General features: G+C 39.9%; 1 protein-coding gene across 1 annotated transcript; it reads right to left on the bottom strand.

Moving 5' to 3' along the window:
* Nucleotides 1-10258: 10258 nt before the first annotated feature.
* Nucleotides 10259-14376, bottom strand: LOC309517449 (vomeronasal type-2 receptor 26-like; the record flags this gene model as incomplete). Its single annotated transcript, XM_082196682.1, has 4 exons — nucleotides 10259-11160; nucleotides 11960-12086; nucleotides 13579-13806; nucleotides 14110-14376. 4 exons carry the CDS (start codon nucleotides 14374-14376, stop codon nucleotides 10259-10261), a joined length of 1524 nt encoding a protein of 507 aa, XP_082052808.1.
* Between the last annotated feature and the right edge of the window lie 7217 nt (nucleotides 14377-21593).

Here is a 21593-nt window from a genome sequence, read left to right as displayed (position 1 = left end):
TGCAACCCAGCAGTCCAGCACTGGAGGCTAAAATAGAGAAGATCTCCACTGCAACCATGTATTTTCCCTTTGTGCTCAGGTAGGAGGGAATAAATGATAACCAAACACTGCAAAAGACCAACATGCTGAACGTGATGAACTTGGCTTCATTGAAACTGTCGGGTAACTTTCTGGAAAGGAAAGCCACAGTGAAACTGACTGTTGCCAGGAAGCCCATGTAGCCAAGAACACAGTAGAACATAGTCACACACCCCTCATTGCATTCTAATACAATTTCTGAAGTCAAGGAGTGCATGTCAACGTCTGGGAATGGGGGAGAGGTTGCAAGCCAAACAGTACAAATAAGTGCTTGGATGAGGGAGCAGGAAAGAACAATGGAGTTGGCCAAACTCTTCCCCACCCACTTCCTCATTTTGGATCCAGGTTTGGTGGCCATGAAAGCCAGAACCACTGTGGTCGTTTTTGCCAGCACACAAGAAACAGCCACTGAGAAAATGATGCTGAAAGTAGTTTGTCGAAGGAAACACATTACCCTCTTGGGTTGTCCAATAAATAAAAATGCACAAAGGAAGCAGAGGAACAGGGAGATGAGGAGAGTATAGGTGAGGTCCCGGTTGTTAGCTTTGACAATGGGAGTGTTGTGGTGCTTCATAAATATCCCTAGCACTAAAGCTGTCATCATAGAAAATGAAAGAGCTAAAGAAGTTAAGCAGAAACTCAAAGGTTCTTCATAAGACAGAAAGCTGAAATTCTTAGGAATACAAAAATCCTGCTTTTTGTTTGCATATTTTTCATCTGTGCATTTATGGCAATCACTCATATCTGAAAAAAACAACAATGATATTTTTATGTAGAAAATATGGCTAGAAAGTTCCCCATCATGCAATAAATGTTATTCTCCTTGTGATTAGATTTGTATGAGCATAGATGCTTTGTCCTCACAGTCCAGGAATAAAGCATCTGAGCCTTGTTAGGTTAATCTTTGTGTGTGTTGACCTATGTCCATGTCCTATGCACCTTTGCCGGTCCAATAATTACTCCCCACCCCCCACCTTCCAAGCTGCCCTTAAACCTGAAAGACTAAGGAACAGCATGTCATACAGTGAGGATTCCTAGTAAACAAGCAGAATTTGTGGTAGTGCACAATATCATTATCCATGCGGCACATCACTTACGGCTACAGACATAGCTTCCTATTTCCCAACATTTTGGAGCTTGAGGTAATATAATATAGCCTTAACTCTGGTATTAAGCTGGGAGGTATATTGAAAGCAGAAAGTGTTTTCATAATTGAGCATTTGGGTGTCTGTGTGTGTGTGTGTGTGTGTGTGTGTGTGTGTGTGTGTTTACTGGTTGAATAATATTCAAGGCTAATCTGAAGTATATTGCTATAACTAAATGTTTGATTTACGAAGGCATTAAGAGATTACAGCCATTTTTTTAATATAAAAAAATCTCCTAACCCACTGACGTTTAAAAAAGGAGCCAAAACTGTCAACCCATTTAAGGAAAATAAACTCAACCCCATTGAAATAACTATTTAAAAGTTATTAATGGTGTTTCTTCAGCTACTGTCCTGATGTTGAAAAAGTCCAATTATATTTTACACCTTACCAATTTGATCTGAAATCTTCCCTCCTGGGCATGGGACACAATCATAGCAGCAAGATGGCTCCCCCTCTTTCACTTTTTTGCTAGAACCAGGATGGCAGCTCCCAGTACAGACAGAAAGAGGCTGTGCCTAATGCAGAAATGAAAGAGATTAATGATGATCTTGAAGATAATTGTTGAGGAAAATCAAGGAGACTTTGCATATGTTATGTAATGATCACAAAAAAATCATGATTTTATAGGAGCAGAGTATTTTTTTAAATCTATCTCTACATGATTAAATCCCTTGTGCCATGTTATGACATTCTCATTGATGGTGAACACTTGGTCTGGAGAAGCCAGGGGATCGGTCCTCCCAACTTTTATTCTATGAAAGGATTCATTTTGTAGGAATATCCAGTTATCAATATCAAAGCCAGCTGCAAACTCCCCATTCTGGTCAAAGGAAACTCTCTCCCCAGCACTATTGTTAAATGACACCCTTTCCAAAAACTCGTGGAGCTGAATTGAAGTGGAAAAAACAATAGTTAGAAAATGCTGTAGTGTATATGTTAGGGTCGAAAAATGAGGTAAAGTGGCAAAAATATTCTGTCAGTATTATCTCTTTTTAAGGGATGATGGAAGATGAAAAAGAAAGTTTCATTTTGGAAGGTGTAAAATGATTTGCTTTAAAATACACACTGGATGAATCTTCTCCCCTTCTTTCACATTCATTACCTTCCAGGGCTGGTGATCCTGAAATTTCTGCATGCCTCTGTCCTGCATGGCAGTGTGCTTGAGTCTAGATGAGGACATAGCATGTAAAGCATGGGCCATAACATAGACAGCATTATAGATACTGTAGCTGTGAGAGGTCATGCTCATTTCAAAAAAAGACTCAGAAAGACTCTCCAGCTTCTCCTCCCCAGTGCAAATGTCCCCATCTGTCTTGCTGACATCTGTATTTGGGAATACACAACCAAAAGCCTGTTGCCAGAAGTCCTTGATAAAACCATCTCCTGTGGTGCTGGATGGGTTTCTGTTTCTAACAAATTCTTGAAATCCTGGTAGATCATTGGAGTGAATTGTAAATGAGAGAGATCCATGGAACATTTCTGTATCCCAAGTCCTCTGATAGACCATTGAATTGAACTCCCCCTGGGCTGTTATTATCCACACTATACCTTTTGACTTCTTCCTTATTTGTTCTTGTTCTGACAGATATGGAAACCATCTCAAGAACACAATCCCATAGGATTCTCCATATGCCACCACTACACTGGCTTTACTATCTATGATTTTATCATGTATTTTACCCCCCTTGTTAAACATCTCATTAATTTCAGTGACAACAGTAAACGTTTGGGTTTTTTCTACGAAGGCAAAGCAGATACCACTCTGAGAAAAAGTTGGAAACACATTTTGCACAAATCTTTCTCCATTGTCATTATCCATAGTTAGGAGTCCAATCCAAGTCCACCTGAAATGCAGAAGCAAAGAAAGAATCCCTGCAAACTGACTGTCTTCTCTGGGCACCATCTGGTAGAATGGGATGCCTGGCGTTTTATCATTCATCACTGGAGCAGGGCCATAAATGAGCTAAAGGATAGTGTGGAAAGGAGAGAATATGATTGTACCCAAATCGGTCTTACTCAGAGTAGAATCACTGTAATTAATGAACCTAAGTTACTCATTTCCATTAACTGGCAAATTAGTTTGTGTAGAACGTGTGTTGAATATCATCCATCGATATAATGTTCAAATAACTATACTCACATTTTGTCACTTATACTTTCAGTAGACCTGCAATGTCAGTGGATTTTCCTTGCAACCAATTTGGTGCTGAGGGTGAGAGTGTTGGTTGGCTTGAAGCTTTAGGTGGGTTTAAAGCTGAAGAGAAACTGCTCTGGGAACTCATGCAGTATTGCCATGAATACAATGTATTCCTCAGAAACTTAGGTTCCACAGGTAATTGATTTTCATCCAGTCAGCAGTGGCAGATAAGACCTCCCCTTCATACATACAAATAGATGTGTTGGGGGAGGATAATAATGGGGAAGAAATTCCAGTCAGGCAGAGGTCCTAGCCTTGAGCTTAGAGTGTGCATTAGTCAATCCTCCCCTCAGGTCTCTTATGCTTATCTTGTACTGATGCTGCTTAACACCATTTCCACTGAAAGAACGGCAAAGCGTGTTCTCCTTCATGGAGAGCACGTGTTGCGGTGGGGTCTGCTGAGCCACCCCTCTGTTACCAGGCAGGGTCTCTAAAGATGGCCTGGGGCAGTGATTGGTTCACTGGGTTGCTGGGGTAAAAGTTATGTTGCAATTTTGGTGGGAGGGGTAAAATGTTTAAATACTCTGCACACAGCCTGGAGCTTTCTCTTTGCTGTGTGCAACGGATCACCCGCCCACCCGCCCTTGAGTAAGGGGTTGTTGCGTTGACCTTGCTATGCCTGTCATGGGGTCGTCCGCCTTGGAGCAGGGGCCTGGTAGGAATTTGTCCATCTGGCAGATTGGCTGGGCCATTTGGTTTTTGCCTACTGCGTAGCAAATCGTCACAACTTGTAAGGTTGCGGTTAGGCATTGGTTATAAATTGGTGGAGGAGGGGTTAGGATAGGCTGGGCCTGCCCCTCCATGGAGGGGTTAGGATAGGCTGGGCCTGCCCCTCCATGGTTGCTACGGAAAGGGAATTCCGTTAAAGGAATCCTGGGGCTTGCCATCTTTTCGTCCAATCCCTGGAATGGGACTAGGGCCGGCAAGCCTTCGGGGAGCAGGCGGGTGAGAGGTGAGGGTCTGTGTCTCAGCTCCATTTCTCCCCGACTTGCTTTCCCCCGCACTGTCTTTTGGTGGTGCCCGGAAGTCAGTTCTGTCCCCAGGCGGGGGGACAGATAGTCTTAACCAATGCCTAAACAACCACTCACGGTTTTGTATTTAAATAAAGTTGTGGCCAAAATTATGCCAAAAACCTTAAACAAAAATTAAGTGTGTGTTGTGAGTTATTTGGGGGGTGGCTTGGGGACCTCGACACGCAAAAGAAACTCCACAACCTGGGATTGCCGTATTCGCAAAATTGAAAATCCGGACAAAGTTGTACAGCTTTTACCACCCCACCCGCTGCCATACATCTGGGTTTTCCAGGGCATTTTTGCCGATTTTGCGAAAATTCCCCCGGACACCAAAATGCTGTCCAATTCCCAGACGTGTCAAGACATATGGGAACCATAAATTAGGTTGTGAGGGGGAAAGCCCTTTCCACCACTTGCAATGAGTGGTCCCAAAAGCCCAGTGAGGCTCAGACACTGGAACAGATCAGTGGGAAGCTCATAGGGCAAAATGCCCAAAACCTTTAAAGGCCATGGCCCTTTCCTCTTCTCAACTCTGCTCTCTGGGCTGAGTGTCACCAGCCAAAGTTGTCCAGCATGCAGCTCATGCCCCCAAACAACCCAGCCAGATGGGCGGAATATAAATATATTATTATTATTATTATTATTATTATTATTATTACATGATATGTGATATGGCAGAGTTCTGCTTGGCTGACCCTTAATGTTTATATTTCTGAAGTATTGTCACAAAACATTTTTTTTCTTAAAAGAATTGGCTTATTTCAAAATAGGAGGAAAAGGTGAAGTGCTTAGGTTGTTACGCTTCTTGATTCTAATTTAAGAATGACCCACACAGGCTTTATTTAACAATCAAGGCTTGACATTTACACAGAGTGAGGGCCATGCATGTATGTTATTCACTGACTATGCCAAAAAACAAAATATTTTAAAAGGAATTGTTTAAAAGTAGTAAAGCACTATAATTATACATAGAACAACACAAACACACACACATACACACACATTGTCAGAAACGTATGGCATACCTGTGGAATTTTGAAAATATCCACAAGTCTTGCCACTTGAAGTGAGGTTGGGGGGTCCAGTCCCCCAATGACTCCAATCAGGTTTGTTTGGACATCACATTGGTAATTTGGAACAAATCGTCCCAGGGTGTATATAAGTAGTATTGTAGCATGGTAGGTCCATTTATCAGTATAATAGTTATCATAGATGTGGAAACCCAAGGTGATATTGGGCAAGAGGTGAAAATTTTCATTGATCTCTTTTACTGCAAATGCCAAGGCCAGGATGTGCTGATAATTCTTAGGTATTGCACTAGAAGGTAAGTTGTATTCTGAATCATAAAGAAACTTCACAATGATATTGTAATTGTTAGAAAAGTATTGTATTGGTTTATTTATAATATTTAAAAATATTATTAAACTATTCTATCTCTCTGGAACTTTAAAAATCTTACATCCTTTTTTCACTTGCACCCTTAGTTTGACGGTGGGAGGTGGGAACACCATTTCAGAAGGTGGGGTACTGTTTTTCATCTCCTTGGGAAAGATTAATTAGAAGTTCCAAGACATAGCAATAACTCCAGGAATTGCTGAAAATGAGTTTTACTCATTATCCCCAAGACTGCCACCAATCATGTCCCAAGGCTGGGGTATGAAATTGCAGGAGAAGGACTGCAGAAGAACTATAACTTCAGGCAGGGTTTATACACTGTCTACAGATGGTCATTGATTCAATTCACAGCATCTTCAGTTGCAGACCCCTTGTGAATATCAGGACCAGGAAAGATATGTGTTACAGTTCAGGGAGAGCTGCTACCAAAAGTAGAACAGCTGGCATAATTGGACCTGCTATCTGATGCAGTAAAAGAAGACGCCATGTAATTGCCTAGATCAACTTTTCCTCTAGGATATTTAAGAAGAACCAAAATAATTCTGATAAGATTAGGAGGACTGATTTGGGATATGCCTCAAAACATCAAACAACCAAGGGGTGGGGTGGGGTTAGGATGAATAGATACCTTGGATCAGAATGATCTGAATTATTAAGAATGAGATGATGACATATTGCATATATGCTGAAAGAGATGTGCAGCAGAGAAGACAAAGTGGAAGGCAGAAGATGAAAGGTAGCAACCATGAATAAACTTTCTATAACATGCTAGATAAGGGAGTCAGAAAGTCAGAGGTGTTCTCTAGCTTCCAGTAAAAATAAATATTGCAAATGAAACTTAACCACTTATTTTAATAGGAAAAAACCCCATTAGGGTCTTGTTAGGATAAACAGCAACTAGAGATTCTTCTTCCAGTACTTTTACATTTGCAAATCAAAGAATTTGGCAGAGAAAAGAAGGTGTTAAATCCATATGTAAATAATTATTTTATTTACTAAATTCCCATGTTCTTAGTACCCTTCACTTCAGAAAAGAAGAAGAAAAAGCAAATTCATAGTAAGATTTCCTTTTTTTAAAAAAAAAAAAAGCAATAAGTTAAACTCTTACGCAAGCTCTTCAAACAAAGGTGGCGGGGGTTCTTCAGTGAAGCTGATTCGACTGGAGATTATGAAAGCCTGGGAAGCAATGGCTCCGATGATGAGGTCTCCTGGCTGATGATACTGATGAAGTGGAGCATGTGGATCATCAACCATGCACTTAATGATGTGAGCTTTGCTTACCATGTGTGGAAACAATAACAAAATCAAGGCAAGCAATAACACCATTTTTAACACCAGGCAACAGCACTATTTTCATCTCTTAAAGCTCAGAACTAAAATACAAAGTGTCAGAGATGAGGCTGATATATCCTTGTCTGATCACAATCTTTATGCAATTTCCTTCAAAGGCTGTTATTAGCTTTGTTTGTGGCCACTGCAACTGGAATATTTAATTATAGTCATTGTGAAAGAGGAAAGCAGTGAGTATAAAATTGTGCATACTCTATGGAATTGCTGAGAAATATATATTATATTTGTGTTAAATCAAAAATTAACTGGTTTCTTTCACTCAGTTAGATATCATGGGATACCTGAATAGGTTGTGACACACTGGGGAAATTACAAAAGAATAAGAAATCCAGAGAGGAAATAAAATGTTTTGATCAAAGGCATGCCCTGTTTCAAAACAGGTCCATGAAACATTGCTCCACCAACCGCAATCATCCCTCAGTTATGTCCTGCCTACCCGCTTTCTTACTTGCATCCTTTCTAAGTAGGTAGTACTGACTGTCACCTGTTGGTGACTTGTGAAAAGTAATGGGTGGTTCACCACACCTTAACCAAGGTCAAGCAGTGTATGCAGAGCCCCAGCCAAGTCTTCAGAGATTTGCAACTCCTAGCACACAGCTTCTTCCAGAGTCCCAAGATAAGGGGAAAACTCTTCTCCGAAACAGTTCAGAGTAATAAAGTATTTATTGTCTCCAGATACAAGACAAAGCTAAATACTCTTATCTACTATATGTAGGCATTAGAGTCTTTGAAATAAAGATACATATGTACAGAGAGATCCACTAACAGTATCATCATGCTAGCTAACACTAACATAACAACATCAGGACACAGACATGGATTAAGAGTCTCATGCGCTGCCAAATGAGCTATTCCAGTGCACTATACTAGCAATCATTATTTTGTTTTGATTTGTTTTTTGTTTTGTTTTGTTTTTTCTTTTGTTTTGTTTTATGGTATTGCTTCTGTATTAATCTGCAATCCATTCCAATTCTTTTTTTAGCTGAAGTGTCAGTAAGAAAGCCTTTTTAAAAATGAACAGATACCATAAATACATTTCTGAATTAAAAAAATAATAATTAAATTAGAAAGTCATAAATATTCCCTGCAGCTGATAGGTGCACCCCATCCATTCTGAAAAGAAACTCATTTGATAATTTTATGCTGAAGTCCTCGAGGTTCCCCTCTTAAGTACTGACAAGTGGTGGGCCTGAATTGCCTCTTCCCCTGCAACTGGATTGGTCCTTCTGACAAGCCTTCACCTCACAGTTGGAAGGGGGAGCATTAAATGTCTCCCCCTATGGCAGCGCAGAAAGCCGCCTTGCTGCACAGCAAATGCTGCTCCCCCAGAGCTCTAAGTGAGCAGGGACTGCAAAAATTCATCCTAAGAATTCATTGATATTAATCTGGTAACCTTAATAATTGATGCAAGGAATATACCATGGGTAGGCAAACTAAGGCCCAGGGGCCGGATTCAGCCCAATCGCCTTCTAAATCCGTGGACAGTCCGGGAATCAGTGTGTTTTTACATTGGTAGAATGTGTCCTTTTATTTAAAATGCATCTCTGGGTTATTTGTGGGGCATAGGAATTCGTTCATATTTTTTTTCAGTTTGTCGGAGGAGACATGTCGCCTGATGGGGTTGTCCAGTAAACAGAAATGCACAAAGGAAGCAGAGCAGGAGAGAGATGAGAAGAATGTAGGTGAGAGCCCGGTTGTTGGCTTTGACAATGGGAGTGTTGTGGTGATTCATGAGTATTCCTAGCACTAGAGCTGTGATCACTGAAAAAGAAAGAACTAAAGAGGCTAAACTAAGACCCAAAGATTCTTCATAAGACAAGAAACTTATACTCTTAGGGATACCCAAGTGATATGTAATTTGCCTTTACATTTTGTATACATACAACACCAGCCAAAAATCACAGTTCTCATAGCAACCTACACTGCTAAGAACAACTACAATAGTAATTAAATTATACATCAATTTGTGTTTGTTTTTAAAAAGATAGCTCCTCACGCAAGCTCTTCAAACAATGTTGGTGGGGGTTCTTCATTGAATGTTATTGATTCAGAGATGATGAAGGTCTGAGAAGCAATTGCTCCAATGATTAGGTCTCCCTTATGATGATACTCATGAAGTGGATAGTGTGGATCATCAACCATGCATTTAATGATGTGAGATTTGCACGCCATGGGTGGAAGTAGTACAAGAAGTGTAGCCAGCAATGATATCATTCTGAGTACCAAATTTTGAATGCTGCATGGTTTATATCTATATCATCCTATTGGTTATTCTAGTGGTCACTGCAAATGTGTATGTGCTGGATAGCAGCAAAGTTAATTACAGTCCTTTTGGTAATTGAAAAGGAAGTGAATTACCAATTAAAAGTTGGGCTTTCCCTGTGGAATTGCTAAGAAAACATGTTTGTTATATTAAAATAGCATTTCTCTTTCATTTAGTTAGACAACAAGGGGCAGTGTGGAGATGGCTCAGTCGGTAGAGCATGAGACTATTAATCTCAGGGTCATGGGTTTGAGCCCCACATTGAGCTAGTTTTCATGAATCATTGGAAAGCATCATATGCCATTTTGAATAAAGGTGCTAGACAAACCATTCCAAACTGTACTGTTTTGGATACTTCTGGAGTTATCATTGCCCAATTTGACATGATGAGTATTGAGATTAAGGGGTTGGGTTGACTCTATGTTTGGATACTTTTGGAAGGCATTTTGAATAAAGATGACAGACCAAAATGTTAAAAAGTGCATGGATTTGAAAATTTGAAAATATTGTTGCCCAATTTAGTATAGTGGTTACCAAAATGGAGATTTTACTCTATTTTTTAAACCATCAGAACAGTGATACCCACACCTGAATGCTGTATATAGAGCCAAAATGAAAACTGCATTAAAACATTTTTTTCCCCTAAAGTGAAATGTGCATTAATGAAGACAGCAGACAGAAACATTGAAAATTTGGACACCTCTGAAGATACTGCAACCCATTTTAGCCTGGGGCTTCCAAGGATGGAGGGCTGATGCAGACAAACCTTTATACAGCAGATCATTAAAAAAAATGACAGAGATCTGTACAATTTTCATGTTTTCCTTCTTATTAGCAGATCCCTGTTGTTCAGCTCAGGCCTCAACACAATAATGTAATATTTTGGGGCAAAGATGCAACCCAGCAACCCAGCACTGGAGGCCAAGATAGAGAAGATCTCCACAGCCACCACATATTTTCCCTTCATGCTCAAGTAGGTTGGGACAAAAGAAAGCCAAACACTGCAAAATAGCAACATGCTGAAAGTGATAAACTTGGCCTCGTTGAAACTATCAGGCAATTTTCTTGCAAAAAAAGCCACAGTGAAGCTCACAAGAGCCAGAAAGCCCATGTAGCCCAAAACACAGTAGAACATAGCCACAGACCCCTCATTACACTCTAATACAATTTCTCCAGCCACTGAGTTCAAGTCAACATCAGGGAAAGGAGGAGAGATCACCAGCCACATAGTGCAGATGGCTGCTTGAATAATGGAGCAGGAAAGAACAACAGAGTTTGCCATTCCTTTCCCCACCCACTTCCTCATCCTGGATCCAGGCTTGGTAGCCATGAAAGCCAGAACCACTGTGATGGTTTTTGCTAACACACAGGAAACATCCACTGAGAAGATTATGCCAAAAACAGTCTGTCGGAGCAGACATGTCACCACCTGAGGCTGGCCAATAAATAGCAATGCACAAATGAAACAGAGAAGGAGGGAAATGAGGAGAGTGTAGGTCAGGATCCAGTTGTTGGCTTTGACAATGGGAGTGTGATGGTGCTTCATAAATGTACCCAGCACAAGTGCTGTAATGAAAGCAAAGGAAAGAGCAAAAGAGGTTAAACTGATACCGAAAGGGTCTTCATAGGACAAGAAACTTGTACTCTTAGGAATACATAAATTCCTATTTCTGTTTGGATATTTTTTGTCTTCACACTTATAACAGTCAATCATATCTGAAAAAGAAAATATTTTGTATTAATCTCAAAAATACGATGTTTCCTCAACATACCGTAACTTTTCCTTCTTTTCTTTTTCTTATTCAATTTAAAAAACAAAGACAAAAAATGGTTTCATGAATATACAATTAAAATTTACAATTGTGAATGATGGAGTCCATCCTGCTTAGGCAGCCAATCAGAAGTACATAATTAACTGAGTGAAAATGCAGAAGGGTTGGAAATGCTTCCTGATTGACTTCACATTATCAAGAACTAACCAAGGGTTTCCAGTCAATATTCTGTAGCCCCCTCAGTAAAGCATAATAGAGGGAATGTGTCACTGTATACTTATGTGTCTAGTAACCTACTCTTATTAATCAGTAAATTAAAAATAATTCAATCTTAGCAAACCTCTGTATGTGCAGATTGGAAGTTAGCTCTTTGCTGGATTTCTCAAAATATTATGACTCGATTACCTGAAGCTTAAAGTTTTAAAATATACATCTAAATAAGTTTTATGAATGTAAATGCACAATTGAAAAGAATTTGGATAGATACTGCTAAACACATATTGAGAGAAAATGCAGATTTACATACATTTTTAAGAGGATTTTTTTTAAAAAAAACATAACAATCAAATTAATGGAGCTGTGTGTAAAAATATGTTTACTAAAAGATTAGGTTCATTGCCATCCAAATCTTTCTACCAAGTTTCAAAAACTGGAAACAAGAACCTTGGTGAATATATTGTTTCCTGTGGATGTTTTTCTTTGTTTTAGGGAACCATATATAGATTTGTGCATATATTTCTTACCCTCCTGGGTTGTAATCTTCCCTTCTGGACATGGGGTGCAGTCATAGCAGCAAAATGGTGCCCCCTCTTTCACTTTCTTGCTAGAACCAGGATGACAACTGTCGGAGCATACAGATTTAGGCAGTGTCTAATTCAGAAATGAAAGAGAGAGAAAATGCGATTCTCAGAATAATAATAGCCATGATCCTCAAGTTTCTGAGACATTTTTGAAGTAGCAAAGGACAGTCCCTGCACTCCTGATTGAGCCTCCTATCTGAGTGATATTTGTTGTGGGAGTGGGAGACAGTTCTCCAAAGAGAGCTTTTGCCAAGCACTTTAATATAATAGACATCTTTCTTAGCAGTTCAGGATCTCCACATTTCTTTTTAAGCAGACAGTGGGGGAGAAAGAAATCTGCATTTACAGGAGAAGATCCTACTCATTAGCTGATGAACGAATTAGCGTATCATAGAAATGGAGAGTTGGAAGGGACCCAGGGGATCATCTAGTGCAGTGGTGTCCAAACTTTTTTCAAAGAGGGCCAGATTTGATGAGGTGAAGGGCCACGGGGGTCGACCAAAGGGCCAACCAAAGTTGTTGACCCTTTTCAAAGAATGAAGTTCAGCTTTTTTAAGGATTTTACCCAATGAAATAAACTACCACAGGGGCCAGATTAAACTGACTGGTGAGCCGGATTAGGCTCCCAAAATGGACTTTGGACATGCCTGATCTAGTGCAACCCCCTGCAATGCAGGAATATGCAGCTGTCTCATACAAGGATAGAACCTGAAACCTTGGCATTTTCAGCACTATACTTCAACCAACTGAGCTATCATGACCCCTGCCTTATATCAGCATAATTTCTCTGGAACTTCTTAAGTGCACTTGAAATGCCACAAGGGTATCAACATTGCAATTATAATTGCACTGCACATTCTGGAAAAATGTTCTTGTTGAAGTAATTATTTGTTTTCCCATGTTTATTGATCAATCTGACTTGTTAACTAAGTGAAGATGCCTGTAGCCATGTAAAATAGATGGAATCGCTGAAAAGCATTTAAAAGAAGGTAGTCTCTTCTTTTAACATGATTGTTTGAAAGATTATTTATTGTAGCAGCTTGCTTCATTCAGCAGTTGTATTTTTATTCTTAAGTCAGTAGTAAGGGAGAGACGAGGCAGGCTGTTGAAGAATCCGGGGTCTTCCTGTCCTGCTGCAACCATCTCCCCTCCCCCCTGGTCTCAGAACAAAAGAGGGATGAAGAGAGCAGAGCAGAGACAGGCAAGGTGATGAAGTATCAGATTGCTTGGGAAAGACCGGGGGGGGGGACTGTGGGAAGATGGGGATCTTCAGTCCCTGCAACTGCCTCATAGGGGCTAGATCCAACAGGACTAGTTGCTGTGCACAGTAGGCCTGGTCTCTTGAGCTATCTTGTTTCTTTTAATAAAGAGTTAACTTCATGGGCACAGTGTGAGTTATTGCTGACCTGCCCTTGACAACTGCTTCTGACAGTTGTACTATTCTCAATCCTAACAACAGCTAACAGTTTTAATAAGGGCTGAACAATGCTAAGCAAAATAACATTCAGGAGTGTTCATTCAAAAGAGGAACTCTTCCCAAATGGCTGGTGATTACCTCCTACCTGGTTAAACCAGTTATGCCATGTTATGATATCCTCACTGATAGCAAGTGCTTGGTCTGGAGGAACCTGGGGATCAATCTTCCCAACTTTCACTCTTTGAAAGGATTGATTTGAGAAAACAATCCAGTTGGTGACATCAAATCCAGCTACTATCTCCCCATTCTGGTCAAAGGAAATCTTGTCCCCAGCACTGTTGTTAAATGAGATACTTCTCAGAAAATGGTGGAGCTAGATTGAAAGTAAATGGCAGTTCAGGAAGGAATAATGTTGCATTGCACATACACAAGGATTTCACAAATATAGCCACATTATCCACATTATTATGTGGAGAAGAAAAATTATTTTAAAAACTGTAAAAAAACATCTTGATGAAGGTGGAATGAAAAACACAGACTAGAACTCAGCTGGAATAAAACTCGTATTTTCATTTTCGCTGTAGATTTCTACTTCAGTTTTCAAACATTCCCTCTTCAGTGGTACACAGTGAAGAGGCAGGGCAAATAATGCGGATGAGGATGCTCAGCCCCTTACCTGCCACAGCTGTTGATTCTGAAGCTTCTGTTCTCCACAGGCTGCCATTGATCTGTGTTTGACTTGGGAAGTAGACATGGCATGCAAAGCTTGGGCCACAACATAAACAGCATTGTAGATGTTGTAGCTGTGGCTGGTCATGCTCATTTCAAAAAAAGGACCAGGAAGATCTTCCAATTTCTCTTCCCCGGTGCAGATATCTCCCTCCACATTGCCAGTAACTTGATTTGTGAATACACAACCAAATGCCTGTTGCCAGAAGTCCATGATAAAACCATCTCCTTTTGAGGTAGAAGGGTTTTTGTTCTCAATAAATTTGTGAAATCCTGGTAGATCACAAGAATGAGCTGTGAAGGAGAGAGCCCCATGGAGTATGTTTGTATCCCAAGTCCTTTGATAAACAAATGATGTTAGCTCCATCTGGCCTGTCATAATCCACACTTTACCTTTTGGCTTACTTGACATTTGTTCTTGTTCTGACAGGTACGGCAACCATCTGAAAAAAGGCACAGCATACGATTCCCCATAGACCACAACTGCATTGGCTTTGCTGTTAATTATATTATCATGAATTTTTGCCCCCTTGTTAAACAAAGCATTAACTTCTGTGATAAAAGTGAATTTCTGAGTTCTTTCAGTGAAGGCAAAACAAATACCACTCTGGGAGAAAAGTGGAACTACAGTTTGTACAAATCTATCTCCATATTCATCATTGCTGGTAAGGATCCCAATCCATGTCCACCTGAAATGCAGAAGGAAATAGAGAATCCCCTGATACTGGAGGTCTTCCTTGGGGCTCATCTGGTAGAAATAAAGTCCTGGAGTTTTATCATTCATCAGTGGTGCAGATCCATATATGAGCTAAATAGAAATGTGGAAATATGGAAAGTGAAAGAAGTGATAACCACTTTAACCTGAAACATGTTGTTATATCAACAATTCTTCCAACGGTGCTAGAAAACTGGTATGGATAGAGAGTGGAAGCAGGTGCAGACTTTTGTAATATGGTGCCCTTAGCAAGGACAACATTTGTTGTTCCCCTAAATATTTCTTATTTTCACAATAATTCCTTAATTATTTATTGTTGTTTCCTCAGCTTGGTGTGAGGAAACCGCTCACACCCACCTATATTTGTGTCACTGGCGGAAGCAGAGAGAACAGTGTCACGTATAAGGATTTCCAATAGATTCAAGGTGTAGCAGATAATTGCAACAACACTGAGGACTTCTGGGCTCAAAAGACACACTTTTTAGATACGTAATTGTAAAAAGATGACATATATATATCCTGAAGCAGAGCCAAAAGTTTTCGAGAGAAAAGAAGTTCCCTGAATGCTCCCCAAATTGTCATTGCAGTGGTTGAAATGAAAAATAAAAACTTCTGCGTCAGGAGTAGGCTGCATTTTTAAAAAAAATCTCCCATCCAACATTCATGCAAAAATATGTCCCTCTGGTTATTTGGAATGCACAGATTTGTTTTTCCAAACTACATCATACAACATAGATGGAGTAAATCCCTATTCTGGACACCAAGAGAGAAATATCCCACCTGTGGAACCTTATAGATATCCAATATTGTTGCCACTTGAAGGGAAGTCTGGGAGTCCAGCCCCCCAATGATGGCTAAAAGGTTTTGCTTGATGTCACAGATGTAGTTGGGGACAAATGTTTCCAGTGAGGATGTGAGTAACATTGTGGCATGATAGGTCCATTTGGCATTGAAATAGCTGTCATAGATGTGGAAGCCTAGAGTGACATTGGGTAGAATCTGAAGATTTTCATTGATCTCCTTCACTGCAAATTGCAAGGCCAGGATGTTCTGGTAATGCTTAGGCACCACACTAGAAAGAGAGTTGCATTCCTTATCAGAAAACTATGCCACACTTTGTAAATGCTTCACAGCTATGTTCTACATTGAGTTCCAGTGCTTGTCATTAGGTCAACTAGGCAGCTGCCCATGGGGCAGACCTCAAAGGAGTGATTCTGTCTTCACATGAGAGGAATACTGACCATTTAGAAACCAAGTGATAGATTTCCTGCAACCAGGGCTTTTTTCAGCTAAAGTTTGCTGGAACTCAAGGCACACAATGGGACAGAGTAACCATGCAGAAACATTTTTGGCAGATAACTTGACAGAGGAATTAAAAGCTTTAATCCACCTTGGTATTCATTAAGGTTTTTTGAGATGGACCAGCCCATCAAAGATTCCCTTACCTTGGTTAAAAAATAACCAGAGTCCCCCTCCACTCCACTTAAAAAAAAACCAAGGAGACAACTGTTCTTTTTCCATTCTAATTTGAGGGGTCTAGAAAATGATATGCATTGATACTTTGCCAGGGATTGAACTCCCATGCAAATGTTGCCACGTGTAATGAACCCAGTTGCCTGCCATGGTATATAAGGGATTAAAGTATGAATCAAAGTGGAAACCTGAAATTATTATTTTTTAAAATATTTTTTATTAATTTTCCATCAAGAAACAATACATATCACACCACATTACAACTTCCACAGATTTTCTCATTTTTTGGACTTCCTTCAGCCTCTCTGACAATCATCCAAATTAAGCTTTTTTAATTACACATTTCCTAAATTTGCTATTGCCTTTTGGCATACCCTTCCACATCTGCTTTTCTTTTTTGGAATATTTCTTAAGTTTTTACAGAGCTTCTTTAAATGCCACTAACGTTATTTCTTTGTCACTTATACATTCCCAGTACTCAACTAACTTTCCACAGCCCTCGATGAACCTTTGATCTCGTAGGTATCTATTTTTTTTAAAAAAATATTTTTTATTAATTTTCCATCAAGAAACAATACATATCACACCACATTACAGGAAACCTGAAATTATTAATTCCTTACTTAAGCTCTTCAGGTAATGCTGGTGGGGGTTCTTGGCTGAAGGCTATTGAGTTGGAGATGATGATGCTGTGAGAGGCGATTCCACCAACGATGAAGTCTCCATTCTGATGATACTGATGGAGTGGAGGCTGTGGATCAGGGACATTGCATTTAACAATGCGAGTCTTGGCTATTACATGAGGAAGTAGCATCAACATCAAGACCAACAATGCTACCATCCTTGCTATAAACATTGCCTTAAAACTGGAAAAACATATTTCTTACTATGACAGTATCATTGAGAAAAAACATTGGCAATTTAGTCTCCTTACATGTATAAAATACAGAATGCAAGATAACGTTTTGTCTTTTTTAAAAAAAATCCTGATCATGCTGGCAGATCCTTGTCTATTCACATTCCCTAATTCTAGCTGTGATCGCTAAAGATTGCCAGTCTTCTTGATCACCTTCCATATGTTTTGAATTTCAATTTCCAGCATCCACCACTGGCTGGTTCTATTGAAGTTGTAGTCCAAAACAGTTGGAGGACATCATTTGGGGGAAGATTTGTGTGTATTATCTTTTACAGACTGTCTCATTAACTTTGATAGTGTTCATGGGGGGATAGAGAAATTGGAGAATTACTATACTTATGATAATTAAAGGGAACACGTTCACCAACTGAAATCTATCAATTCTCTGAGGAATTGTGAAACTGAATTTATTTGTCTATCTTAACAGAAGTTTTAATTTTCACTTAGTTGGGTGAAAGTTAGGCATTACTTTTGTTAACTTTGTGAACTGGTCAATTGATTTTGCTCACACACTTCTTCTGTACTTAAAAGGAGGCAGGGAGCCTTTGCCAATACACCCAAGAAAGATGGGTAACAGGATATATTTATTAAAACTAATGAGGTCCGGGCAGTGAGGTGGATTAATGGGAGGATTTCAACTTTCCTAGCTCCCGAGTCAGTTGCCTGTCACATGCTGTGTTTTCACAGCAAGGTCCAAGGAAACTCCTTTCACCTTGCCATGTGCTTTATATGCGTGTGTGTACACACACCACATGTGCACCATGGCCCATTGGCCAATGTTCACCTCAATGTTGCAAGACCCAAACACCTCTCTGGCTTTGATTCTAGTTGGATATCTTCTGTAATTTTCCTTAAATGAGCAACTAACAAGGTCCATACACTGCTCCCAGAGTGCATAGAGGCTTGATGATACGTAAACACTGAGACAAAGTATTTTAAACTCAGTATCACTAGACAACTGAACCACTCAAAGTTCTGGGGAGAAAGATACAATGCATTCTATGACACTGTGAACAGTTAAAGGTGCACAGGTTCCAGCTGTATTGTAAGCTATCTAGGACCTAGTGAAGCTGGTAATAAGAGGCAGAAAAAAGAGCAGGCAAAACAGAATGTTGCAAAAGCAGGCATAAACATCCTACATGCACTTAATCACTGTAATAAGTGCAATTCAATGGGCCCACAATTTGCACTCACTTTACATACACCATAGTAACCTTCCGCAAGTGAGTGAGTAAATAAATAAATAAATAAATAAATAAATAAATGTCAATACGCCATAGCAACATTCCGCAAGTGAGGAAATAAATAAATAAATAAATGTCAATACGTCATAGCAACATTCCGCAAGTGAGGATAGATAGATGATTGATAGATGATAGATAGATAGATAGATAGATAGATAGATAGATAGATAGATAGATAGAGGTCACTAAGCAGTGTTTTTAATTTCTTTTTGCTTTGATATATTTTATTATGCAGCAGAATATTTTTATAATTATAAGTAAAATAAAATAGCTTTTGCCTGAATGGCAAGTGATATGGCTTCTTTTGTACATTCAGATGCATAAACATGAGCCGATCTTGTAATAGATTGAGGGTGTGTGTTAGGAGAGCTTTGAGGAAAATCTAACCACAATAAGGGAACCATTCAGAAAATTACAAAGGTAGCAGTGTAAACATGATAGGTGCTGCAAGAGGAACATTCAGGCTTATACTGAGTGCAGACAAAAACCCCTCAGGTGTGCAATTTATAGCAAAATGTACCAAACAGTCATTCGGCCTTCCTCTTTATTAGATGTTCCCTGTTATTCAGCTCAGGCCTCAGCACAATCAGATAACATTTGGGAAGGAAGATGCAACCCAGCAGCCCAGCACTGGAGGATAAGATGCAGAAGATCTCCACTGAAACCATATATTTTCCTTTGGTGCTCAGGTAGGAAGGAACAAAGGATATCCAAACACTGCAGAAGACCAACATACTGAAAGTGATAAACTTGGCTTCATTGAAACTGTCAGGTAACTTTCTGGCAAGGAAAGCCACTGTGAAACTAACAATTGCTAGGAATCCCATGTAGCCAAGAACAGAGTAGAACATAGTTACAGACCCCTCATTACATTCTAATACAATTTCTGAAGTCAAAGAATGCATATCAGCATCTGGGAATGGGGAGGAGTTTGCAAGCCATAGAGTACAGATGCCTGCTTGAATAAGAGAACAGGAAAGAACAATAAAATTGGCCAGTCTTTTCCCCAACCATTTCCTCCCCCTTGATCCTGGTTTGGTAGCCATGAAAGCCAGAACCACTGTGATAGTTTTTGCCAGCACACAAGAAACAGCCACTGAGAAGATGATGCCAAAAGCAGTTTGTCGGAGGAGACATGTCACCTTCCAAGGTTTGCCAATGAATAAAAAAGCACACAGGAAGCAGAGTAGAAGGGAGATGAGGAGTGTGTAGGTGAGGTCCCGGTTGTTGGCTTTGACAATGGGAGTGTTGTGGTGCTTTATAAACGTCCCTAGCACCAGAGCTGTCATCATAGAAGAAGAAAGAGAAAAACAGGCTAAACTGATCCCCAAAGGTTCTTCATAAGACAGGAAACTTACTTTCTTGGGAACACATGCATCTTTTTTGGGGGTTGCATAGTGTTCATCTGGACATTTAAAACAGTCATTCATATCTGAAAATGAAAAGTCTGATGTTAATCTTCACTCCACAAATCTTACTAACTAGATGTAAATGTTCCTCATGCACAGTTAAAGCATATGTAGCCCTACAACCCTAACACACTGGAAGTAGTGATTTGTCCATGGCAGTTTTGTGACAGTCACGATATGTACATCTAAACAACAGTTATAACAACAGTTATATTCCATGATTAAGGACAGTGATGCAATAGGACAGCTACATTAAAATCACAGTGATTATAAAATCCTGATTTTCCTTTGAGTAGGCAGCTATTTATAAATCTTGAAGTAAGAGTAAAAGCTGTTCTAAGATTTCTAAGGGGCACTGTTATCATTTGTCCAATTATTCCTACAAGACTGAGAGAACAACATCCTGTTCAATGAAAAGAGCAAAAGAACCTATGATATTTCTAGACTCAAGGACAGTAATGGGGGATAAATTTGGTCTACATTTCATAGCTTATCAACCTGACCTGGCACTCCCAAGGATCTCCCTAACTTTGTGGTGAAATCCTGGTTCATGTGTATGGAGGTCCTGGGCTGCCCAGATGACAATACCCTCTTTTGGCCTCACTGATGTGATCAATAAGAAAGGAAAGCAATACATTTGGCAACAGCTTGGCTGTGGGAATTGCTGGTAGGAGGCAAAGAAGACACCATTCAAGTGCATTAGGGCCTCAGCTCTAGATTTGAGTATGCTTTACTTCAGGCATAGGCAAACTCGGCCCTCCAGATGTTTTGGGACTACAACTCCCATCATCCCTGACCACTGGTCCTGTTAGCTAGGGATGATGGGAGTTGTAGTCCCAAAACATCTGGAGGGCCAAGTTTGCCTATGCCTGATTTACTTCTCAGCTTATTCTTTTCCAAGAGATGTCCTTTCAAGGCAGTGGGTATCCATCATTCTTGGGGTTTACTCCTGAATATTTCCTCATAAATGAATATAGCCACAAGGCAGTGGAAGTTTAGGATCTGAGTTTTCCTTTTCCTAGTTGAAATTAGGAAACCTTCACAGGTTGATGGTCCCATCTGCCCCTCACTTCTCTCCGCAGCATGTGCAGAAACCATCTTCTTGATCACTGGACCCACTATTGGTCTTGTCCATTCAGTCTGCTCAAGCCTGTCTTCTCTTGAATGGCAAGTCCCTAACTCACTGCATTGCTGAGGTTGGACTAGATGACCCTTGGAGTTCCCTCCAGCTCTACCATTCTATGATTTTATGTTATCTGCTGTTATTTTAGCTTCTGGTGAGTTTATTCTGAGTATATATGTGAATATATGGTGAAGAAAAATCCTTAATAAACAAGTAAGTAAAATGATATTTACATATCAGTTCCTCTGGATTACAGCCAATCTTAATACTAACTTCTACAATATAGTTCTTACCCTTCTCATTTGAGATCTTCCCTTCTGGACATGGGAAGCAGTCATAGCAGCAAAATGGTTTCCCCTCTTTCACTTTCTTCCTAGAACCTGGATGGCAAGTCTCACTACATAACGAAAGAGGTCGTGTCTAATGCATAGAGGAAAGAGGAGAAAACAAATCTTGAGGATGATCACCCGGACATAACTGGAATACTGTAGTCGGAGATCAGCAAAAAAAAAGTATGGGAAAATCCAGGCGTATGGCAACCCGTGTTGGCA

This window comes from Podarcis vaucheri (genome assembly GCF_965113315.1).
Source record: "Podarcis vaucheri genome assembly, chromosome: 13".
Taxonomy (NCBI): Eukaryota; Metazoa; Chordata; class Lepidosauria; order Squamata; family Lacertidae; genus Podarcis; species Podarcis vaucheri.
This window is presented reverse-complemented; position numbering and strand designations above follow the sequence as displayed.